At 40.2% G+C, this 26875-nt stretch overlaps 1 protein-coding gene across 2 annotated transcripts in view; it reads left to right on the top strand.

Moving 5' to 3' along the window:
- The window catches only part of LOC126092566 (embryonic polarity protein dorsal-like), a 106734-nt gene that overhangs the window by 54521 nt on the left and 25338 nt on the right, over positions 1–26875 (top strand). For both annotated transcript variants that reach the window (XM_049908239.1, XM_049908240.1), the window contains exons 9-10: positions 9964–10116; positions 15145–15470. In XM_049908239.1, coding sequence (XP_049764196.1) covers positions 9964–10116; positions 15145–15470 — 479 coding nt within the window. The remainder of the gene's footprint in view (positions 1–9963; positions 10117–15144; positions 15471–26875) is intronic.

Raw genomic sequence — 26875 nt, 5'->3', positions numbered from 1 at the left:
AATTCGTGGACGACTTGTTGTGTGCACAAGAATTTAAGACTGGAAGTATTTTCGAGAAACCTCCAGAACTGTTTTCAATGCTAAAGCAAGTAAAAACTAAACTGTCTGAAGAGAGTTCAAACACCATTAAACATTGCTCTAGTGAAGGAAAGCCTGTTACAAAGTCTGACAAAATCTCAAATGAAATCTCAATATCACTTGTCTGTGCAAGTGGGACTCAAGAGTTCGTCACATTGAAACAGTATCTACAAGGACCTGCACCTGTATGTGAATAAATCTGCTGTTGTGCTTGAGTCAAATCATCCAGATGAACTTTCACATGTTGAGTTCTGCTGACTGTTTCCGAGTGGAATGGAATTAGCTCTTTCGGATCCTCAGTTTTTCACTTCTTAAGATGAAGCCTGGTTCAACCTGCCAGTATATGTGAACTCTCAGAAATGCACAAAAAATCTCCACCAGTACTTTTAATAGCTGTTGCATAATCTCAAGATTGGTGTCTGGTGCACAATGTCTGATGTCCACACTGTGACATGATTCTTTAGAAAAATTGTTGATGCTAATCTGTATGTCCATAAGCTGTTTAATTCATATGTGGATCAACTCACAGAAAATGATTGACTCTGAGGACATTTTCAGCAGTATGGAGCAATAGCACACACTACCTTGACAACCTTGTCAACCCTCAAACACTAGAGGAGCTATGTACTACAGATCATTAGCCATGGGTTCAGGCAGCTTTCTGTGTGAATGAAAACTTCAATAGTTCACAGATTTTAAAGCCAATGTTATTCAGTGCCAAATATATAGACACTATCCCTGGTAGCATATGGAAGTTTCCTGACTACGTAATGTATCCAGGACATAATTCGGCCAACTGAAGCACCTAACAGCCTATAGAAATATCTCCTAATGACAACTGACAAAGTTGTTGAAAGCTCAACAAGACTGACAAATCTAGTGTGGCAACAACTGCACGAAGCATTTAAACCTTCAGGTTGATTGCAGCTCTGCCTAAGTAGACAATACAAATTTGTATCACTATCAAGTATTCATCTGCCAGTAAGAATGAAAGTTTGCTGTGCACCAAGGCATGTTTAGCCACAGGGTGATCCTCATTACCAACAAACACTGTCTGCCTGTGTCCATTCATGCGAATGGACAGTTTGTTGCTGGTCATTCCCACATAGAAAGCGTCACAGTGTAGGCAGGTCAGTTGGTAAATCGCGTGGGTGCTTTCACACGTGGCTCTGCCTTTGATCGTGTACACCTTCCGGGTTACAGGACTGGAGTAGCTGGTGGTGGGAGGGTGCATGGGACAGGTTTTACACCGGGGGCGGTTACAAGGGTAGGAGCCAGAGGGTAGGGAAGGTGGTTTGGGGATTTCATAGGGATGAACTAAGAGGTTACAAAGGTTAGGTGGATGGCGGAAAGACACTCTAGGTGGAGTGGGGAGGATTTCATGAAGGATGGATCTCATTTCAGGGCAGGAGTTGAGGAAGTCGTATCCCTGCTGGAGAGCCACATTCAGAATCTGATCCAGTCCCGGAAAGTATCCTGTCACAAGTGGGGCACTTTTGGGGTTCTTCTGTGGAAGGTTCCGGGTTTCAGGAGATAATCCTTTCGTCTTTCCCTCTCCTTCCCTCTTTCCTGATGAGGCAACCGTTGGTTGCGAAAGCTAGAATTTTGTGTGTTTGTTTGTGTGTCTATCGACCTGCCAGCGCTTTTGTTGGGTAAGTCTCATCATCTTTCTTTTTAGATATATTTTTTCCATGTGGAATGTTTCCCTCTATTATATTCATATCATTAATTTGAACCCAACAATTACGTTTGTTATTGTCACTGTTACATTTCGTAGTCTTTTCTGTCGTCTTATTTCCTCCTTCTGTTTTTGCCAGTAGTTTCACTTTGTATTCACCTTCTCCTTTTTACCGTAATCTGCTATACAATTTTATCCCGCCGATATATACTCAATAATACGTAATAATACGTAACCCACTTCCAAACCGTAACCAAAAAAAAAATTTTTTTTTCCGCTTTCAACACTACCGCTGCTACAAAATCCACCGTTTCTAGTTCACAAACAGTTCCTTTCAACTATTAAACAACCTTTTCGGCTAGTTTTAATAACTTTTGCTTTATTTCCATTTTTCTCACATCACCGATCATTTTTAGCCGCTTCCCACATCATTATTTCTTCATCAGACAATTGTTAGCCTCATTTCCATAATCTGCCACCACCAAACCACTCCTTTTAATACATCCTCACGTAGTTTTTTAGAAATTTTCCCGAATTTCTCCACCCTTTAACGTGTTTTGGCGGCAACACAACCACCTAACCTTTATGCACATCGTTATCTACCTACACAAGTTCACCACAGGATCAACATAGCCCAGATCTAACCAACCCTTTTTCGCCTTTTTTCACACCAGATCTCCATTTGCTTTCTAGTTCACCTTTATCTCTCCCCATATATTTTTATATTTACTTTCATTTCAGCCTCGTGTTCCACTTTCCACCTTCTAGTACCATGTCACCCTCACAACACCTCCACAACGACCCCATTAAGTTTTATTTACATTCCCTCCGCAAACATGCCTTCGCCCTAGCCAGATTACACGCCCATATTTTATTTTCTCAGGCTTGTCTGACATTTGGCATCACCCCCAAAGGCCTCACACTTAAAGTTCCCATCTCTGGCTGCAACCCTTCTTTCCATCAGTCCCTATACCAGTTCCAAACTGAAAAATCCATTGCCCTCAGCCACCTAATCCTTCACTTACACATCCACTCAGCCAGTCAACACACCCGTCAACTCCTATCCTTAATAAAAGTCCTCAATCTTTCCTCTCCCACATCCACACCGGCTGTTCAGAGCATCCTCCTACAGGCCAACCGCAAATTAGAACAGCATGCCACCCTCCACCTTAAAAAACTATCCAATCTCCTGGTTTCCCACCTCCAGAAAGGCAACTCACTCACCCTTCACAACCTTTCCAGCAAACCTCAACCTCCTCTCATTGCACACAAACCCAGTCTCTCTCATCTACTCAATCTCCCACTTCCAGCTCCATTCCCTCCAAAACCTCAAAATTCCAATCAACACAATCTGGAACCACAACACCCCAATTCAGTAGTTAACCTTTCCTCCAAACCTCTCTCCCAGTCCGAAACCTCTGTCCTATCCAAAGGCCTCACCTTCAGCCCCACTCCAGATTTAACCAAACAGCCCTCGTCAAAGATTTACTGTCCTACACTCGTACTCTCTGCTGGAAATATCACTTTGCCACGAAGAAAAACGATCCTAATCCTACTCGTAATGATCCAACTCCCCAAGACACTATCCAAATTGAACCCTGCCTGGAACAGTTCCGTCCTCCGTCACGGCGGGACCCACCTCCTCTTCCTCAAAATCACCCTCTCCTAACCTTCCAAGAATTTCTGACTTCCAGCCTCGCCTCTCAATCCTTCTTAAAAAAAACCTTAATCCTACTCCCAACATCACCACTGCTGAAGCCCAGGCTATCCGTGATCTGAGGGCTGACCAATCCATCGTCATTCTTCCGGCGGACAAGGGTTTCACGACTGTGGTACTTGATCGTCGGGAGTATGTGGCTGAGGGACTGCGTCAGCTTTCAAACAACACTACTTACAAAGTTTGCCAAGGTAATCCCATTCCTGATGTCCAGGCGGAGCTTCAAGAAATCCTCAGAACCTTAGGCCCCCTACAAAACCTTTCACCTGACTCCATCAACCTCCTGACCCCACCAACACCCCGCACCCCTACCTTCTACCTTCTTCCTAAAATTCACAAACCCAATCATCCCGGCCGTCCCATTGTAGCTGGTTACCAAGCCCCCACAGAACGCATCTCTGCCTACGTAGACCAACACCTTCAACCCATTACATGCAGTCTCCCATCCTTCATCAAAGACACCAACCACTTTCTCGAACGCCTGGAATCCCTACCCAGTCTGTTACCCTCGGAAACCATCCTTGTAACCATTGATGCCACTTCCTTATACACAAATATTCCGCACGTCCAGGGCCTCGCTGCGATGGAGCACTTCCTTTCACGCCAATCACCTGCCACCCTACCTAAAACCTCTTTCCTCATTACCTTAGCCAGCTTCATCCTGACCCACAACTTCTTCACTTTCGAAGGCCAGACGTACCAACAATTAAAGGGAACAGCCATGGGTACCAGGATGGCCCCCTCGTACGCCAACCTATTCATGGGTCGCTTAGAGGAAGCCTTCTTGGTTACCCAGGCCTGCCAACCCAAAGTTTGGTAAAGATTTATTGATGACATTTTCATGATCTGGACTCACAGTGAAGAAGAACTCCAGAATTTCCTCTCCAACCTCAACTCCTTTGGTTCCATCAGATTCACCTGGTCCTAATCTAAATCCCATGCCACTTTCCTTGACGTTGACCTCCACCTGTCCAATGGCCAGCTTCACACGTCCGTCCACATCAAACCCACCAACAAGCAACAGTACCTCCATTATGACAGCTGCCACCCATTCCACATCAAAGGGTCCCTTCCCTACAGCCTAGGTCTTCGTGGCAAACGAATCTGCTCCAGTCTGGAATCCTTGAACCATTACACCAACAACCTGAAAACAGCTTTTGCATCCCGTAACTACCCTCCCGACCTGGTACAGAAGCAAATAACCAGAGCCACTTCCTCATCTCCTCAAACCCGGAACCTTCCACAGAAGAACCACAAAAGCGCCCCACTGGTGACAGGATACTTTCCGGGACTGGATCAGACTCTGAATGTGGCTCTCCAGCAGGGATACGACTTCCTCAAATCCTGCCCTGAAATGAGATCCATCCTTCATGAAATCCTCCCCACCTAGAGTGTCTTTCCGCCGTCCACCTAACCTTCGTAACCTCTTAGTTCATCCCTATGAAATCCCCAAACCACCTTCCCTACCCTCTGGCTCCTATCCTTGTAACCGCCCCCGGTGTAAAACCTGTCCCATGCACCCTCCCACCACCACCTACTCCAGTCCTGTAACCCGGAAGGTGTACACGATCAAAGGCAGAGCCATGTGTGAAAGCACCCACGCGATTTACCAACTGACCTGCCTACACTGTGAAGCGTTCTATGTGGGAATGACCAGCAACAAACTGTCCATTCGCATGAATGGACACAGGCAGACAGTGTTTGTTGGTAATGAGGATCACCCTGTGGCTAAACATGCCTTGGTGCACGGCCAGCACATCTTGGCACAGTGTTACACCGTCCGGGTTATCTGGATACTTCCCACTAAACCAACCTGTCAGAACTCCGGAGATGGGAACTTGCCCTTCAGCATATCATCTCTTCTCGCTATCCGCCAGGCCTCAATCTCCGCTAATTTCTAATTTCAATTTGCCGCCGCTCATACCTCACCTGTCTTTCAACATCATCTTTGCCTCTGTACTTCAGCCCCAACTGACATCTCTGCCCAAACTCTTTGCCTTTACAAATGTCTGCTTGTGTCTGTGTATATGCGGATGGATATGTGTGTGTGTGTGTGTGTGTGTGTGTGTGTGTGTGTGTGTGTGTATACCTGTCCTTTTTTCCCCCTAAGCTAAGTCTTTCTGCTCCCGGGATTGGAATGACTCCTTACCCTCTCCCTTAAAACCCACATCCTTTCGTCTTTCCCTCTCCTTCCCTCTTTCCTGATGAAGCAACTGTTTGTTGCAAAAGCTTGAATTTTGTGTATATGTTTGTGTTTGTCTGTGTGTCTATCGACCTGCCATCGCTTTTGTTTGGTAAGTCTCAAAATCTTTGTTTTTAGATATATTTTTCCGCACTTTCGTTTGGTAAGTCACATCATCTTTGTTTTTAGATATATTTTTCCCGTGTGGAATGTTTCCTTCTATTATATTCACATTGTATTAGAGGGAAACATTCCCTTGAATTTTGTGTTTGTGTTTGTTAGTTGCGAAAACTTGAATTTTGTGTGTGTGTTTGTGTTTGTTAGTGTCTCTATCAACATACCAATGCTTTTGTAAGTTACAGCTTCTTTGTATATTTATATATAATAGAGGGAAACATTCCACGTGGGAAAAATATATCTAAAAACAAAGATTCTGTAACTTACCAAACGAAAGCATTGGTACGTTGATAGAAACAATAACAAACACACACACAAATTTCAAGCTTCCTCAGGAAAGAGGGAAGGAGAGAGGAAGACAAAAGGATGTGGGTTTTAAGGGAGAGGATAAGAAGTCATTCCTGTCCAGGCAGCGGAAAGACTTACCTTGGGGGGAAAAAAGGGACAAGTATACGCTCGCGTGCGCGCGCCCCCCCCCCCCCCCCCCCTCACACACACACACACACACACACACACACACACACACACACATCCATCTGCATATATATATATATATATATATATCAACCTGAAGGTTTAAATGCTTCATGCAGTTGTTGCCACGCCAGATTTGTCAGTCTTGAGCTTTCAACAACTTTGTCAATCGTCGTTGGGAGATATTTCTATAGGCTGTTAGGTGCTTCAGTTGGCCAAATTATGTCCTGGATACATTACATAGTCAGGAAACTTCCATATTCTACCAGGGATAGTGTCTATGAAAATTACTGGAGAATGTTGGTAGTGATGCTGGTCTCATTAGATGGTAGCTGGTTTGGCTAACAGCCTGAAGAGTCCATACCCATGCACCACTAAAGGTGTACCCATTGTCACCCTTGGAAGTCCCGTGACATCTATGATGTTTCCATGACATGATTCAGCCAACTAAAGCACCTGACACCCTACTGAAATTACTCCAGATGATGATGATGATGATGATGACGGAGGAGGCTTTTGGAAGCTTGGGACTGACAAATCTGACGGGGAATTTATTCAAGAATGTCACTACAAAAAAACTGTTCTCAAATCTGAAGATTTGTTTTGACCAACACAGTGATTTAGTGAGCATATTCCTTTTTTAATTAGAATACCCTTGTATGACACAACTTGACTAAAAGAGGGGATCTTTGACAGGACACATTCTGAGATGTCAAGGAATTGCCAATTTTGTATTGGAGGGAAGTGTTGGGGGCGGGGGGCATAAAAAATGTAGAGGGAGACTGAGGGGTGAATACAGTAAACAGTAAGCAGGTTCAAAAGAATGTAAGTTACAGTAATTATTTGGAGATGAGGAGGGTTTTACAGGATAGACTGGTGCAGATATCTGCATCAAACCAGTATTTGTAATGAAAACAACAACAACAACAACAACAACAACAACAACAGCAACAACATGTTTTCCTCAGACCTTTAATAGGCTTACCCTTTGAGCTGTATGAGAATGTTAAAGTTCATGCTGTAATTCGAATGCGTGTGCAACTAGGCATTTTGGTTATTAACAAACATGGTCAGAGACGAAAAAAGTGAGGAGAGAGATGGGAAAGTCCTATGCCTGAGCCGGCATTGTACCCCAGTCTAGCACATAACAGACATAATGTTGCTTCTTTGTGTAATTAACATGACATTGATAATTGTCTCAATGTGCACTTACTATTTCCGTTCATCAAAGTGCTTGCAATTGTTGTATCAGTATAAGCACATGTTCAGTAGCTACAAATTTAATACGTATTCTGTAGTTACTTCTATTCAGGCCAAGAGAACAATGTTGTAACAGATGTTCAATCATTATTGACTGTTGTTGAACTCCACAGACTTAAAACTGTTCGCTGCAGATAGTTCAAATTTAGGAACATGTGGTCATCATACTGGTCTCCTGGTCATTGTTGGGTTGCTTGACCCTGTAACCAATACTGATTGGTCGAGTAGCTCCTTTGTTGGCTTCACAAGGCTGAGTGTACACCGTACCAGTCCTTCCATCAAGAAAAAATCCCTGGCAGTACTGGGAATCGAACACGGGTTCTCTGCATGGCACTCCACCAAACTGACCACTCAGTTATGGAGGCGGACATTCGTTACTTACTTCAGCGATATTTTTCTTAACCTACAGTTCGAAAAAATGATTTTGAACTTCTGCACTGTGAGGATTAACAACTTCTTTTTCAGTCACTTCTTTTCTGCTAGTATTTGCACAAAATGAAATATGTTCTTGTTTAGTGCCACCGAGGGAGGCATACTGGACTCACATTGTGGAGGACAATGGTTCAAACCCATGTCTGGCCATCACGATTTAAGTTTTCTGTGATTTCCCTAAATAGCTTCAGGCAAATGCTGGGATGGTTCATTTGAAAGGGCACAGCCAATTTCCTTCCCAATCCTTCCCTAATTCGATGGGACCGATGAACTCGCCGTTCTGTCTCTGCCTTCAAATCCACCAACCAATCTTGTGTAGTGCCACTAGGTTTCGAACTTAGGACTGCAATTGAATTGTCTTAATACACAAAAGTGGCTAGTCAAAGCCGCTCCTAGTAGTTCCCAGCAAAATATTTAGGGATAAACATTTACCGTATTTACTCGAATCTAAGCCGCACTTTTTTCCAGTTTTTGTAATCCAAAAAACCGCCTGCGGCTTAGAATCGAGTGCAAAGTAAGCGGAAGTTCTGAAATGTGTTGGTAGGTGCCGCCACCACTAACTTCTGCCGTCGAATACATGTAGTGCTACACAGGCATGCTTTGCACACACAAAGATAAATACTGGCGCCAAAACCTCTGCGTCAGTAAATAAATTTTAAAAAAAGGCGGAAGACGAGCTTTTTTTCTCCGCCCCGAATTTCGACCACTGAATTTTCATACATTATCCGACGAAGTAAATACAAATTCCGTATTGTTCATCTTCAAATGTAGCAGCTTTTCAATGTACTATGAAAGTCCGAGTGGCAACACTGTTTGCGATGTTTGTCAGTATGGCCAATTCTACGTTCTGAATTTTTTCCTACCTGTGAGAAGAGATGGTTGCTAATGGGAACTTTTGTGAATCACATGCAGTATTGTATTCACCATAAGAATAATACGAATATAAACATTTTGCCATGTATTCTTTCGTGTTTGCTGCTATCTCATTTAAATCCTGTCTGGCTAATAAACTACGAAACTAGAGTGAGACAACAGCAAACGCAGAAGTATACACATATCATATCATATTTATATTCGTATTATTCTTATGCCTAATAGGGATACAGTCAGAAATGAAGCACGGCAATTGACTAGATTTTTGAATCTAAGATGACTAATTTCTGTGCAGAAAGTAATGTACTAAAGAGGCGTCTGCAAAGATTTTCAAACGGAGAAAAATTTTCGCGAAACTCTCGTTCAGAACATATTCTATCATACGCAGTTTATTACTTGGTTCTTGTTGATCATTAACAAAGAAAGCAGCAATGTAAATAACAACAAATAGCAGTCTCTTGCCATTGTTTCGCTACTGAGACAATTCCTCTCTTTTTTTTTTTTTTTTTTTTTTTTTATTGTAAGCGGCGGTAGCACGCACAAAAGCAAACCATGCCGCGAGCGGCGACAGGTCGTAAACATTCATTATCAGAATGCGACAAACAATGCATGACACAGTACAGTAATGCATTTTCAGCTCAGAGTGACGTAAACACCTCTCCCCTTGAATTTCGAGTCTCAAATTTCAGGTGCGGCTTAGATTCGGGAATTTTTTTTTTCCTTAATTTCGAGTCTCATTTTCCAGGTGCGGCTTAGATTCGAGTGCGGCTTAAATTCGAGTAAATACGGTATACAATGCAGATCTCCAAGTTCAGCTCGATCCAGTCTATCTCAGGACTGTTCATAGTTTGTAATATGACTTCATTAAAGTAAATGATGTACACAGTTGTTTACTCATTGAGTGAAGACAAAATTTTTAAACAATATGCAGAAGCAAAACTCTACAACACTAATATTTGTGTATTTATAAGTGTAATATATATTTAACAAACATACCTAATTTTTAAAATCTGGTTTTAATATCTTTGTGTTTTCCATGAACTTGTTATGATATCCACTGTGATTTGAGCAATTTGCGGTACACTATTACAGTGCTCCAGCAATTTGGCAGTGCAATGTATGGGTCCTCAGTGCATCAATTACCAATCCAAACGACTGCCCAAGGACTTGAGCAGAAACCTTCACCCCAGCTCCAGATGCAAATGCCAGTATTGCATCATCCAACCATCAAGAGGGAACCAGTAGGTGTGTTTGCATTCAACAGCTGGATGATCTTTTATCAATTTTTTTTATTCTCACCACAACAAAAAAAAAGAACTATAAATGTTTGTTAAGTGCATTGTGCTTCATTTCACTTATTAATGCCTTGTTTATTTTAAGAAGCCCTTCTGTGCTTGCATCAAGTTTCTGCACTGCCCCTGTTTTTCACATTTTATTTCTATTATTACACAGCAGAATGATCTGGTTACAGAGATGATCAATTTTGAAACTGGCCAATTGTACCACTTTTTTTATTTTATTTGTTAAAAAATGTAACTCTTCATTGTGAGGCTGGTCTTAGTTTACCAGAACTGAAATCCTCTGGTAAGTACCTAATACCATCCCAAAACACATGTGTTGTGACAAAATGGTGCTACATGACTATATGTTTATGAAACATGGGTTGGAAAAATAATCACCAACACCCAACTGATACGATGTATGCCCATCTTCGGCATCCAGAACAGTTTAAATCATCCTGGGATCCACGTACATAAATTCTGATAAGTGCTATTTTATAATTCATTACAAAGGAGTGTTTCCTTTTCTTAGCAGATAATACAAGAGGATGACTGGCAACAGTTCTTCCAGTACATAACAAAGTGATATGATAATACGATTAAGAAAAATATGAGGACATGGGGTGATAAGTTATTTCATCCTTATGATCCTCAAACTGTCTTAGAGACACTTCGTAAATGGAATAAATGTGGTCTCCTAAAATGATGCAATAACTCTACCGTTTACATTTTATTTCAGCGTTACCGTAACACTTAATGAAAGAATAAGACTGTTGTCATGGATGCGCTAGGCCTCTAGCAACAATTTACTTCAAGTAATTGACAAAGTTTGAATACAACAATCACAGCATGTCATTTTGCTTTGTGGTAGCTTCCAGTTTGCTGAAGATTGGGAAATACTGTTTTACACAGTATAATTATCTGGTCTCTACATGTTTCATTGTGGCTAAGATCATAAATAATGTCAGTCCTTACACTAAAATGTAGTAGATCTTAAATTGATATGTGAAGTGCTTCTAAGAAGTTTGTGAGGTAGGGGAGATTAAGTGCTGGCAGAAGTAAAGGTGTGAGATCTGGTCGTGTGCTGTAATGGTTCAGTTGCCAAGTGCATTCGCCACACAAGGAAATGTTACAGCTTCAAGTCTCAGGCCAGTTCATAGGTTTACACTGCCTGACAAAAAAAGTGAAACACCCACAAAACCTGGTCCAGTGTCAGTGTAACTTCTTACACTTACACATCATTGGGTATGTAAATGATTAGAGGTACAATTTGTGCAGCAGGTAGAATGGCCATCAGAGTGCATTAGCATTGTTTGAGTTCAGTGTTGTTACCAAGCCTGTGAATAGTGAGCTGTTGAATGATCCCTGTGAAGGACACGAAGATGCTGCATACTTGTGTGAAACAGTGTTTGGAAGCGGCCTCTTTGTGGATCGCCATTTGGCTGACTGGTCGAAGTGTGCAGTATCCAGATTTATGAGGCATTCTGATGTAACAGTGGCCTAGTGTTGGACTTAATGGGAATGTGGGGACAGGCATACTTGTCTCCAAGGTTCTGGTTGACACAGTCTGACCACCAAATTGGAGCATTGCAGTATTGTGCACAGAGAACATTATAAGCTTTTCACATCAGCACCTGCCATCCACGTACATGTAACAGACTTCCTGCAACATTCTGTGTTATTCCACACCATTGGTTGGAGACTAGCAGCAGCTCGACTAAGGAACTGCCATCCCATGTGTTAGCTAGTGTCAACGTCAAAACAGAAGTGCCTGCATTTAGAGTGGTGCTGTGACCAGGAAGCATGGACACCTGATGAATGGTGTCACGTTGTGTTCAGTGAACTATCACGGTTCTGCACTGCACCAGACAACCATCGTCAGCGAGTATTGTGTCAACGCGGGAAAATGTCCCATTCTTCCAATGTTTGGGATAGGGAAAGCAGTGTCACTTGTGGTGTCATGGCTTGGGGGGCGATTCGGTGTAATGTCAGGTTGCAGCTAGTAGTGATGGAGGGAATTCTGATGGCAACGGTACATCACGGACAGCCTGTGTGCTTGTGTTCTCTCTTGTGTGACAGTATTGTTGTGCCATTTTTCATCATATCTCTGTATACTGTCTGCGTGGTGCCGAGACACTTGTGTGGCCATCACAAGACTACAAATCTGTCTTCGGTAGAAATTGTTGGGCCAGCTCAGAAATCAATCTCAGTGCCAGTATCCAGGATATTAAAGACAGATGTGGGCCAGTTTTCCTCAGGAGAAGATGTAGTAGCTTTAATACACTCTTCTATAACCGAATTAGTGCATGAATCCAAATCAGAGACGATGCAACCTCATACTGGTAAATGGCACCATAAGTTTTTTGCAAATTTGACTCGATTTTGTAAGCAGCAAAGTAACATGGAATACCCTCTCAACCCATGAACTTTCATTTTGTTTCCTCCTCACCGTGTGGGTGCTTCACTTTTCTTGTCAGGCAGTGTAATTTTCCAGGAAGTTTTGAAATGTGTATACTCCACTGCAAAGTGGTAAATTCATCCAAAAAATATTTGTTGATTGTTATCACTACTTAAGAACTGCAACATACTGCTGCAGCATGTTTGACCAGAAAACCACAGGATGTACCACAAACGGGTTTACACTGTTTGAACTTTAATAACTGAGGAGGTATTAATGGCAACCTGATCCAGTTGCGACTATATGGTGCCAATAACTACATGTAAATAATAAGACAGCTGGAAACTTGTCCTTGAAGCAAAGAAAATGGATTGCAAAGGGTTATTGAAAATATGAAAACATGAAAGAAGTGCAGAGACGATGGTGGACGGAGTCCGATACTGCGCCATCATCATGTATAACAGTAACGAAATTATGCAACAAATTTGAGTTGGAAGGAAGGAAACAAGGAAGGAAGTGTGTGTGATCTAAAGAATGGACAGTGTGGCCTTTCACAAGATCCCCAAGAAGACCATACTGCGAGCTGTGTATGAATCACGTCTAAGCAAATCAAATATTCACCATTTGCATTAAAATGCATTTCTGCATTTTAAAGCAAAGAAAGTGGAAACCCTACTAATATATCCGTCGTCCGTGGATAGGAAAATCTCAGAGTGTGAGTAATAGCGTTTTTATTTAAACTGAAGTCTTTCTTCAAAATTTACAAAACAATATTCGTGAGGTAGGACTGATCCTCCAAGCCTACCAATAACTAAATCAGAGATTCTTCCAAACGTAAACTGTCTGTAGTAACCATACAACTTGACCAAACCAAGCCCCGGGTGTCTCGTGAAGAGCGGCGTGGAGTCCACGTTGCTGTCACCTGAGTCCGAGGATGAGTAGAGGCCATGCGAGGATGGCTCCGGTACACTGGCAGCGGTGGACGATGACGCGGCGGCTACGATGACACCAGTGGGCTCGCTCTAGGCTCCTGCACCAGCCTAAATACTGCTTGGCGCATGGATATGGCTGGCTCTATTTGCAATCACGTGTCGAGTGGAAGGTAAGAGGTCCGTGGCTGTAGCGACCTGTTGCTGCGCCGTGGACGCCTCCTGGTGGTCTCTGGGAAGCATCTGTTTCCGGGACGACTGGCCAGGCTTGGTCCGGGGCCCGCTGTACTGGTCTGCTTCGCGGGAAGCGAGAGTTGCAGACGCTTAGTCTGGACACCGTACCTACATTCCCAGGTTGCTTCACATGATGAATCAGGACAATCCAGATAGACACCTCAGCATTTGTAAATGGATTTGTGATAATGAACAGTTGACTGAAGTCATTCTTTGGTCCAATGAGGTAACCTTTAAACTGAATGAAACAATCAGTTACCATAACTGTGTGTACTGGGCAAGAGATAAGCCCCATGTGGAAGAACAAGCTGTTAATCTTCCTGGGTTATCAGTATGGTGTGGTATGTCCACAAGAGAACTTGTGGGGCCATTATTTTTTGAAGGGACAGTGACAGGTGTAAAGTTCTTTACCGTGTTGCTGAATGAATTGCACCAGCTGTTCACCAACTGTGCTGAGATGAAGACTGGTTTTTTCAGCATGATTGTGCACTACCAGATTATCATTGTGACTTGCGACAATTCATGGATGAAACATTTGTTGAAAGGTAAATAGGCAGATGAGGAAGTCTTGAGTTTCCATCTTGATCTCCCGATCTAATGCTGTTTGACTTCTTTCTGTGGGGAAATCTGAAGAACAACGTCTACACCAGACAGCCATGAACAATGTTGGACAACGTGAAAAAGACTATTGTTACTGCCTGTGAATCCATTCCACTGGTAATCACAAGACATGTACTTCAATCTGTTTTGCAGACACTGTATTGCTGCTGATAAACATTTTGAACATCTTCAGTAGTAAAATGTCATCAGTAATGTCATGACCATCTAAGTCATTCAAAAATTCAGTTTTTGTTATTAAAGTTCAAACAGTGTAAACCCATTTGTAGGACACACTGTATATGTTGCAGGACATATGTCAGCATCTCATTGTTGATGTTCTGCTTCTGCTTTGTGAACATTGGACAACATTATTCACTCTAGCAGTAAATAGTCTAAAATTTGCTTTACAGTTCTTGCATGCTCCATATAGTCTCATGTTGTACCACTTCCACAAATTTCTGGCATTGAAGGAGGCATTAGGAGGGTAAAAATGGATTACGTAGGTATAATGAAGGTGCTATTGAATATTTCATGCACAGCTGGCTATTTTTAGAAAGGTATCAGAAAGCTGCCTAGCAGTAAACTTTTTTCCCATAACATTGTTGTGTATTGTATGTGGAAGTAAACTTGGTGAAGAAAGGGTCTAGTTCATATTTTGCAGGCCTCTTTATATGATATTAGAAAGACAGGTTCTGCTATGGAAAACAAATTTAAAAATGAACTATCTTTTATGCACAAGTTGCTCTGACTAGAATTCATCAAATATACATGTATGTCTGCATAATATTCATATAACATTTACTAAATCTAATGCAAGGTACATCAATTTCAGAAACGGTGACCACACCAGGACCGTCCCCTTACATGTTTGCTGGTGCTCAATCACCAATGTTTGTTGGTACTGTGTCTGCATCTGCAAGTCCAGCACATAGTGTAGGACGGACACCATCACCCATGGACTATGTTATGCCACAGCCACAGCAACAGCAACCTCAACAGCCATCACCTCACCAGCACCCTCATCATCAGCAACAACAGCAGCAGCAGCAGCAGAACTATCAGATGGAAGCTAAATTACAGGAAATACTGGCAGCTGGTAGGCTGCAGCCAGCACAGTTTCCATCTCAGGCGCACACTGTGCAGCATCCAGTACAAGCTGTAACTATTTTTACCTAGCAGCTAGATTTTTTTTGTTATACTGTGTATTTATTTCCAAAAACAATATGAGGGTCAGCCAAATAGTTTTGAAAAGTTTGTTTGCAAATTTGGAAAAAATGGGCAAAAATTCGAAAGTAAATGTGAATCAAAAAGCTATAACATGGGACGTACTGCTGATAGAGACACTGAAACACTGAACTGAGTAAGTTATTTCGACATCATATCCTATAAATATGTGCAAAACAGTAGCAGAAAGTATTTTCTTACGGGATATCCTTTGAAATGATACAGTAGTAACAATTACTTCTATCCTTTTTCCTATTTTGTCTGTGCCAGTGTTTCATAATTGTGCCAGTGAGAATTAAAGTCAAAGCACACACCTCCTTCTCAAAACTCCCTCTGCCTTCTTTTATCTCTCTCTTTTCTTTCCTTTCTTCCTGTCTATTTTTTCACCTTGTACGAACCTTCCTCATACAATTGTGTTCATTTCCTTTTACCCCAGTTGCCCATTTACATCCTATCTGCATCCTATCTTGCTCCCTAGCACCCTCTTTCCCATCCCTTTTTACCCCTCACTCCTCTTTCATTACTTTTTCTTCTTATCACTGGCTCCTATTTACTTCCCTCTCACTTTGTGTATCATATGAATTTTTTTTCATATTCTGGAGTTATGATTTCCTTTCGATCTATGGTATTTTGTTACCTTCTGTGCACTTCAAACGTTGTCTGTTATTGTCCAATATTTGACATGTTTGTCCACTTAACAGAGCTGTCTTTCTTCATTTTGGTTTTTGGGTTTTTTCCTCTATTATGCCTATCAAATGTCAGTTTTCACTCATATTTGAGCATTTTTACATCCAGTAGATGTCACCCAATAACGAAATAACTGGGTGAATGACAGTAAATACAAGAAAATAATATAAAAGAGATACTATGCTTGAATTATGGTTGTATAAATATAGCCTGTTGCTGGTCTTTAGTTTACTAGCATAAAAAATCTTTGTATTTGTCACACACCCCTGCAGTTTCTCAGTACAGTAAAATCTTTTACTTTTCATCCTGTTTAAACATAGTTTTCACTTTATGTATGGCCATGGAGCAGGTCTTTCAGATAATGTGTTGAACAATGCAGTAAAGACAATATTATGAAAAGGATAGTTGCTACTCACCATATAGTGGAAATGCTGAGTCGCATTTAGGGACAACAAAAAGTCTGCCAAACAAAGCCCACGCCCAGAGAAGTCTTCATCATAATTAGACAAAAAACACACACACACACACACACACACACACACACACACACAACCACAGTCTTCGGCTGCCAAGGCTGGACCGGTCTGGCCTTGACATACAGTGACTGGTCGTGTGTGTGTGTGTGTGTGTGTGTGTGTGTGTGTGTGTGTGTGTGTGTGTGTGTGGTCTAATTCTGTTGAAGGCCTGTTTGGCCATAAGGTTTGTTTGACATTCTTTTTGCTGCACCTATCTGTGACTCAGCAGCTCTGCTGTATCCTGAATAGCAACTATGTTTGACTTTTCATAATAATGTCTTGTGCCTGGCCCACAGCTTCTGACTCTGCACCTATTGGCAATCTAGTCCCTGCACACTCCACCAGACAGCGTTTGTCCTCCCCCCATCCACCATCCATACACTACTATATCTTCCCCTTCCCTGCACTCACCAGATTGCTGCTTGCATCACACGTGATGTTGCGTTCCAGTCCAAGATGCTGGAGTTGATGGTTGTGTGTTTGTGAGGTGTGCTTGCTTTCATGTGTGTGTGTGTGTGTGTGTGTGTGTGTGTTTTACTGACAAAGGCTGTGGCCAAAAGCTTTATGTGAGTGCCTGTCTCCAACTTGACATGTCTTCTTTACAGTAAACAGCAGTCTTCTGTCTTTTCCTACATTGTTGGAAGTTAACAGTTACAATAGAATTATAATCAAATTTCACTTAATCTCTTGAGTTATTTAACAAAATATTCAGGATCCTGGACTAACTTCACAAAGTTTCATTTGTTGCTTGCTCACAAGTTAAATGATGATACGTTTTTCATTGTATAACTCATTTTCAGTGTCTGTAGCACATTTGTATGTAACTGTCATTGAATGTGCAATTATTACAATTACCTTAAAATGAAATAGTGTATCTATAAGCACACAAAATTTGTAAATCCCAATGTTTTGTCATCTGTCCTCAGCTGCAATGTATTGGGGTTGACAATATTGTAATAGTTTCAAAAGTCTCACGTATTTGGCTGCCTCTCATAAAATTGCATGGGTAGTAGCTAGAGAATATTTACTAATACTAGCATTTATATCTTTTGTACTAATAAAAGTAATTGTTAGGAAAATGGTGGAGGCTGTTGTCACTCACATACTAAACATAATGATAAATCCATCTCTCTCGTTATACACATACCTTAGAGCATCTCGCAAAAGTCGCTAAATTTGTAATGATAGTGAACTAAGAAGCAGGAAAATGAGTGTATCTTCAACTTTGTGAAGCAGAGGAGGCTTTTCAGAAAAAGGAGATGAAAGAGGAAAGTGACCAATTCTACTGAAAGAAGGGTACGTCATCTGAAATGTTGCGTTGAATGATGTGCTGAGTATATATCCAGTACACATTTCACCATAGACAGTAAACCAATCAACTAGCAGTAGTGCAATAGACAGGAGAAGACTTAGACTAAAGTAACAGTAAAGGAAAGGAAAAAAAGTGTGGAATGAAGGTACAAAGTAAGTACAAGGGTCATTAAAAAAAATACTGCCCCAAATTTTTTTTTACAGGCAATACTATCTATATAGGAAAAGTCCTTTTTGATACATCAAATTTGATGTTTCTCCTGCACATGTGCAAAGTATCAAACAATTCCAGAAGATGGTAGAGCCGTAACAAACCATCAAAATAGGGTCAATGCAAGATGTTCATTACAAGCAGTTTGTTGTAATTGAAGTCTTGGTTGTGGAAAAAGAAACTTTGGTGACATCCATAAATGTTTGTGTGTAGTATTTGCAACTGATAAGAGCACTGTTGGGTAATAGGTAAAAAAGGTTGAAAGTGTTGGGAAGTGTAAAAATTGAGCTCCTTGATAGCCCACATTTGGTTCATCCTGTCACAGTCACTGTCTCGTTAGGTGGTGAAATTGCACATATACCATTATTCAAGCAGACCAGCACATCACAGTTCAACAGTTGGCTCTACAGCTGTCTTGTATTAAAAGTAATTGAGACTCTTGGACAAAGTTGTGCTGCAGGTGGTTCCCCCAAATGTTTGTAACAGACCACAAGATTTAAAGAATAACTTTTTCATCTGAACTGTTGGAGCAGTTCAGACCAGTGAAGAGTCCTTTCTGTCCCAGATTGTTACATGTGACAATACCTGGGTGCGTCACTTTGACCTGGTAACAAAAAGGCAGTCGCTGGAGTGGCACCACCTGCAATCACTAAAAAATAAGAAATTCAAGACAGCTCTCTCTGCTGGCGAAGTCAAGATGACTGTCTTTTGGGATTGTGATTTTGTCATTCTTGTGAATGTGTTTCCAAAAGAACCAACCATTAATTCAGAGGGATATGTGAAGACTGAACAAGCTAAAGAACCATTTCCGAAGTGTTCGTGCTAACAAGTATCGAAAAGATATTTTCGTCCAACATGACAGTGCACATAGGAACACATTGCCAATTGGGTTCGACAGAATTGCCTCATCTACCCTAGAGCACAAGTCTGGCACCCTCACACTTTCATCTGTTGGAGCCACTTAAGGATTTTCTATAGGGCACACACTTTGAAGATGATGAAAGTGTATTTCATGCAGTGAAAATGTCGTTACAGGTGTAGGACAATAGCTTTTACCAACAGGGAATATAAATTTTTATACAATACTGATATAAGGCCACAGAATTTGATGGAGATTACATAGAAAAATAGTGCATATAAAAGAAATGTTGACTAATATTGTCACCAAATTCTATTTCTTTTCAATAAATACGGCCTAAAAAAAAAAAAAAAAGAAAAAAAAAGAAAAAAAAAAAAGAAAGAGGGACATTATTATTGAACGAGCCTGATATTACTGTAGGAAAAAATGCTCCAGTGAGGACAATATCATTAGAGACTGAGCACAAGTTCAGATTAGGGAAAGAAACTTGCCATTTTTTATCAGAGGAACCATCTTGGCACTTGCTTTAAGTGATTTAAGGAAAGAGAGAATACCTAAATCTGGATGACTGTAGTGGAACACTGGTTTCCTCCAGAATATGAGTCCAGTGTCTTCCCACTGATCATTACAGAGAGAGATTAGAGAAAGCAGAGTGGTGGAAATAACATTTATCAGAGACTTCCATTGAAAACTGTATTTCATTTAAATCACCTAACCTCACAAACAGAATTATTGATCCTCTTCAAATTGCTTCCCTTTTTTTCCCTCTATTGGATTAACACTACTAAAGAATAAATAAGATTGTTATGAAAATTTTGTAATGTTTACATTGCCTGCACTTTCCCAGTATTGTACTGGGAAGGTATAGATTGTTGTTTACTCGAGAAACTTATGAAGTTGAATGCTTTACATTCTTAATCACTTTGCCTTTTGATATTAGTATGTAGCCTAAACAGCAGCTAAAGCAGCAATGTTATTCACTTTCATCAAAGTTGAAAAAGTTCAGACATACAATTCACAAGAAAACATCATAGCAACTTTGTTTTACAATCAAAAAAGTGTGCTCTTTATTGCGTTTCATGGAGTTAGGTACATTTTTGGAATTGAACCATGACATTCAAGTTCAAGAATGTGGAAAGTTAATATCAGGAATAGTTTTGATTTGCATGTTCACACTCTGCTGTATACATTGCCCACATGATTTTAAACTTCATGATGGAAAGTTTTCACCACATTCTATACATCAAGAAATGATATACTTTTCAGGATTTTGTAGATGGTGATGTATTGAAAACTTCTCATCTGGGCTGGCTGAAATCCCATGTCTGAATTCTAAGTAGAGAAATTAAACAAGGTTGTTCCTCAAACCAAAATTTCTAGGAGAATTTGTTGAATGTGTAATAGAGTAAACAGAAAGTTTAATAATGATGAAATAAATTTCTGATCTGCATCTGCCATGATATTTTCTAGCCTGTTGGTTGTTGCTTTTGAAATGTGTCTCATATTTGAGAGATGGTTAGTTGGTTAGCAAAGTTTACATAAAACACAAGTAGTCACACACTACTAGTGTAACACATGTAGACTCATTGAGACATGTATTTGACAAATTGCAGGAGATCAAGCAATAGAGACAGTGCTGGTATGTAAGGTAGTGAAGGATATGTAATTCAGAAATTTAAATGGAGGAGGGAACCAGTTAAAAGCCGTTAAATGCAGTGGGTAATAGACAGCGTAATACCGCATAGCGTAATTGAATAGATAAAAAATTTACACACCAAGCAATGGCAAGAGCAAACACACACAAAAGTCAGGGAAACGTGATTATTGATGAAACATAGTGCAAGAGTTAATAAGTGTGGAAAGCTTAGTATATTAAATATGTTAGAGATAGGGCATGGGGAAATATAGACAGGTGAGAAAATAATGGATGTAGAAAACTAAAAGATAGTGAAGAAAGTAATAGTTACGAAGAAGAAATGCTGAGTCTAAAGAAATTAACATAAATTAAGGCAAGGCAGTGGCGAGAATCGAGGCTGTGTTGTAACACCAGTTCCCACCTGCAGGGTTCAGAGTAACAGGGATCAGGGGGAAGAATTCAGATGGCATGTGTGGTGAAACAGGAACCAAAATCAAGACTGTCATGTTGTAGAGAAATGTAGAAGACCAAACAGTGTCTACATAACAGCTGATATACGACATGTCATTTCACAGATGGCTCTCCGTTTGATACTGTGTGTTTTGACAATTAAAGGTGCTGGTATAGATGTTGGTAGTAGCATGCACAGGGCAAGTGTTACAGTGAGGACAGTCACAGTGGTAGGAGCCACAGGGCAGGAAAATTGGCACAGAAGGAGCATAGTGTATGACCAGGAGATGGAGAGGAAGGGGGAGGGGGAATGAAAAGCTATTCTACTGCAGCGGGAAAAATGTCAGAATGGAGCTCATTTCAGAGCAAGAGTTTAGGAATCTTAGCCTTGTTAAAGTAGCTGATTAATACATTCAAGAGCAGGATAGTACTGAGTGACAAGAGCTGTAGTCCTATATATTTTTTGAGGAATCAATAGGATTGGGCGTGATGGCCCTGGAAATCTGTTTTTGGACTAGGCTGGTAGGATAATTATGTCCATTGTAGGCTGAGGTGAGCATGGTGGTGTTTTATTGTAAAGAGTCTGCATGTGAGCAAATATGTTTGCCTCAAGTTTCAAGGCTGTATAGGAGGGAGCATTTGACATGGAAAGATGACAACTGTCAAAATGAAAGCACTGTTGTTTATTAGTAGGTTTAATGTGAACAGAAGTGAGTAGCTGACCCTCGTTGAGAAAGAGGTCAGCATCAAGGAAAGTGGCATCGGACTCAGAATAGCACCATGTGAAATTTAACTGGGAGAATGTATTTAGAGCGCCCAAAAATTTTAACAGGTTAGCCTCACCATGAGTCCGTATGGCAAAACATACACTATCAAAGGAAGAGCCATCTGTGAAACAACACATGTGGTACACCAGCTGTTATGCAAACACCATTTGTCCTTCTACATTGGTATGACTACCACCAAGTTGTCAGGATGAATGGACATAGACACCAACACATAATATCCTGTTGCAGAGCTTGCTCTACAACATGACAGTCATGGCTTGACTGCCTGATTCACCACAGGTGCTACCTTGATTCTTCTCCCGACACCAGTTTCTCAGAACTCCACAGGTGGGAGTTTGCATTACAAGTCGTTGATTTTCTCCATGCACCTGCCCTTAATTTACACTAATTTCTTCAAACTCGGCTCAGTAACTGTTCAATTCCTTTTAATTTTGCATATCTTTTATTTTCTCACCTGTCTATTTTTCTCTGCCGCATACTTCTAACATGTATAATATACTTAGCTTTCTGCTGTTATTAACTCTTGCACACTGTTTGGTCAGTAATCTCCACCTTTAAGTTCTCAGGTTTTCAAATATTGTCCATTGCAGTCCCCAACAGTCAGTCTTTCTTGCTCGTCCTGGCTGGTAAGTCTCTCCTGACCCAGCATTCTGGGTGAATTGTAGCTGTATAGATTTTGTGGACTGATTCTTTAGTTTATGTTGCATAAAGGGTATATGTACAGTGGTAGTGTGTGTGTGTGTGTGTGTGTGTGTGTGTGTGTGTGTGTGTGTGTGAGAGAGAGAGAGAGAGAGAGAGAGAGAGAGAGTGAGTGATTGAGGAGAGAAAAGATTCACTCACCTGCTTACTGTAGGTGATTTATCATTGCTGTTTGTAGTGTTACCGAACATTCACGCCTCTCAATCTTAGCTTAAACATCTGGCATTCTTGTTTATTTGTGATCTGCTATTTTTGGCATGTTTACAGTGGTTGCATGAATTGTTTAAGGGAACCAGAAATTAAAAGTTCTATGATAGCAATGTCTTTAAAATATTGAAGCTATTATACTCTTCAATCTGTTGAATGGGAGCATTCATTATTATCATATAACATTATAAGGAAAGAGAATACCTGCCCGGTATATACCTTCAGCTCACAAAACTCTTAATTATTACTGATAGACACATATAAAAAAAAATCTATTGTAGGTTTTGGTTCTGTTTGTTTCTTCTTCAGGAAGAAAAGAAAATTAAGTTTAGAAATGATGGGCAGGCCATTCAGACTAGTGGTTGAGAGAGAGGAACCTCACCCTCAACGTAGGCAGATCCCTGTCAGTGTGTGCAACCTGCTCCTCCCTCATACCCTGTGCCAATCTATCTCTCTTTCCTTTCTGAGCAAGGAGCTAAAATTCTGAATGCTAGGCTAGCTTTCTTTTTACATGCGTCCATTGGCAGTACTTAAAATTTCCCCTACTGAACGTAAGCATGCTGTCGCTTAGTTTAAAAAGTTTTTTTTTTTTTTTTCAAGTAAATTTTGCTTTTGTTGCAATATTTATAACTGCACAAACAAGACAGGCTCAGAATAGAAAATAAGAAGTAACATGATAGTTGAAAAAGTTCAAATGGAAACTGTGGCAGTATTGCATTTTTTTAAAAAGTATCTAGTTTTTTCAGCATCCAGCATCACTAATGCAACAAGAATTCATAATTTCAGTGTCATTCAGTGTGTGCAGTGAAAAGTAAATATAAATCTCCCAATAATTTGGGAGCAATAAAAGATAATTATGTAATGTGCCACTGGACCTAATGCTGAAATTAGCCCAGAATTGTGCCACACTTGGCCTTCTCTTACAATGATTACAAGTTGATGTCCTTGTGAATAAATGTTGTACAAGGTTAACATTACTGATGACTGATGCAGAGGCAAGACAAAAGATGCTCCAGGACTAATAATGCACACTGTTCTGGCACATAACATATTCAAGATATTGGGCTATTTCTGGATACTGTTTTGATGAAAGACTGCCACAGAAACATTTATCATCTTTACAGCTCCTGATTCTTGTGTCAGTACTATTCAGTTCAATTACATGTACACATTTGTTGTCTGTTGTGTAGTACAAATTAGCCTACAGGTATCAGCTGGACTTTATGATTTTTGAACCCCATGTGAACAGCTGGGAGTTCTCTCATGTGTCATAAAAACCAAATATCCAACTATAAACAAAGAAGTGAAATTTAGTTTAATGAGTATATGCTGCAGCTGTTACAGCTCTTTTTTTATATGACACTTGTCACAACAATTGAGACTGCACTTTGTAAGCCAATTTTCCATATTCTGTCAGGGGTTGTGGCCTAATTTTAGGTTCAGATGCAGCTGTTATGTATACAAATAAGTTGAAAATATTTAGACATTTGTCTGCAGTGATAGTTTTCATAGACGCGAAGTGGGATGATATTAAGTCTAACAGGTAAGTTCTACCGATTTCCACATGTCATGAAAATATCACAAAAATAAAAGTTACTGAATTAGAGACCTCATATTTTGTGAAACTCACCCACAGTGTAGAATACTGCTTATTGAAACTTACAAATGTAATTTCAGGAAAAGAATATGTGACCACTTTGAATATGTTTCAAATGTTTAAAAGGGTATGTCATTGTTGTATAGAATAGACAATGTCTTACTGAATACAATTACCTTAAGCAGCTGTACAGCAGCATGCCAAGCTGATGATTACTACTCATCCATAAAGGGAACAATCCTTAATTAATATGCAGTCGTGTCCACATTTGGCGTGCTCACTGGGGACATGCCATATTAGGATAGTACTAAGTGGTACACACCTGATTGGTCATGTAGCATACATACGACTTTCATAAGCCTTCCATGTACAGTATTTGATGGTAATATCCTTGCAATGGTTACTTAGCTCATTTCATAGTTATTAGAGAGTACTTCAAGTACTGAACAGTAAATAAAATTCATCGGCGCCATCTGACTCTTTATCACTGTAGGCTAAGTTATGAAAAGATTGGGTCATTTTGTTGCAGTCTATTAACAATGGACTGGAAACCTGTTCACCTCTGGCTTAAATTAGACCTGCCAGTGACTTCCCATCGCATTGTGTTCAGTAAATCATGCTTTGGTGGTATTTGACGAAGTTGGCTGTCCCAGCTGTGTTGTCACATGGTGACAAAAATTACTTTCCTCTACTCTCTTGTATGCATAGATAGTGCAAGCAGATCACAATACTGTTGGTTTGTATGAGTTGATCTTGTGGAGCATTGTTTGATAATGACATGATAGACTTTGGTGTCAGTTGCTGTACATTTTCTTGAGTTATCACTGTTCTCATGGTTCTTTCCTAAATTGACATAAGCTAAGGTAAAATGACCAGGTCTTAATGCATTTTTGCTGGCAAAAAATAAGAAGAAAATTTTTTTATTGGAAACGTGCTAGAGTGGGTGTGAGAATTGGGAAGTGTGACAAGCTGAGTGCAATAAATACTGTGTACACATTTGTGAATCTGACATCACTATAGTTTTTTTAGGCTAACTATGAACCCCATTAAAATAACTCTCTGTTTCTATTTTCCTTAATTCATCTCTTAAACTCTTCTTTTTCTCAGTGTAATCTGTTTTCCGCTCATCTGACTATTTGACCCCATTTTTTCTGCTCATTTTGCCTTTTTTTTACATCTTTGAATTTTTTTACTTCTATTCTGAATTTGTTGCTTGAGTAGGGTCTCCTGTGCAGTCTGCATTTCTCCTAAGTCCTTTTTGGTTTGGCCTTACCACTGGTTCTTTTTCTTTTTTCCCCTGGTTTGGAAGAATGTGTGGAACTGTGGAACTTCTTTATTACTTTGTCTGCCTTCATTCTTTCTAGAAGTTTGTACTGTATGAAACATCTTTTACTGATCTCATATTTTATTTTACGACAGAATGAGTATATTTTGTTATTGAGTTATTTTATATCTGTTGATTGTTGAAAGTAAACAGTGGCAATTTGTCACTTACTACATTCAAGGAGATAGAGCTGACTCTAGAATTAGGTCATCAAGGAGTGGTAATTGACAAGTACAGAGTGATAATGTACTCCTAAATCATTTCAAGCAAATACCAGGTTAGTTCCCTAAATCGTAACTACCCTCCCCGTATTCATTAAAACTTTATTTCTGGTTTTTATTCTCTTCTTTTTTTAAAATAAATAATAAACATTATCTTCCAAGGAAAAGTTTTGCTACAAAATCAAAAACAATAATCTTTAGACTGACCCTGTTTTACACATGCCTCACATTTTAGAAATACAATAAGTGTAGGTCGGGCCACAACTTTGTGTTAAAAAGAACACACTCAAGTATAGGTCAGGTTGTGATTTTCTCGACAAGCAAGCCAACTGTCACTCAAAAACTGGGCTTGTTTCATATGAGATCAATGTAAGGATGTTTCACAACATGTCCCTTGTCTGGTACAGCCTTTTGTTGTCAATTTTTAGATTTATTTCGAAAGAAACATTCGAGAATGTAACAGCTGCTGTTGCGAATGGCTGAGCCAATGTTTCACATTGACATTATTTAGTGTATGTACTTGTTAGGTTTCGCATTTTGCTGTAATTCTGCTACAGATACATCACATTTGTTGTGTTGGCAAGAAATTTTGCAAGCTCAAGAGGAAGAAATTGCTCAGTAACTCACCTCACACTTTTTTTTTGTGGAGGATAATTATATTTTCTGTTGCCAATATTTCAAAAACTGTAACCTGTCAAAGGACTGAAGTAAATACGAAAAACAAATCTTGAAGCTGGCTCCTTTTTAGTACATATTACTCTTGAAGCTACATCAATTATATATGGCATGAATGACAGATTTTCTAGGCCCGATATTTTTCTAAGTGGCGGGTTT

Source organism: Schistocerca cancellata, chromosome 7 (assembly GCF_023864275.1).
Source record: "Schistocerca cancellata isolate TAMUIC-IGC-003103 chromosome 7, iqSchCanc2.1, whole genome shotgun sequence".
In the NCBI taxonomy this organism is placed as follows: Eukaryota; Metazoa; Arthropoda; class Insecta; order Orthoptera; family Acrididae; genus Schistocerca; species Schistocerca cancellata.
This window is presented reverse-complemented; position numbering and strand designations above follow the sequence as displayed.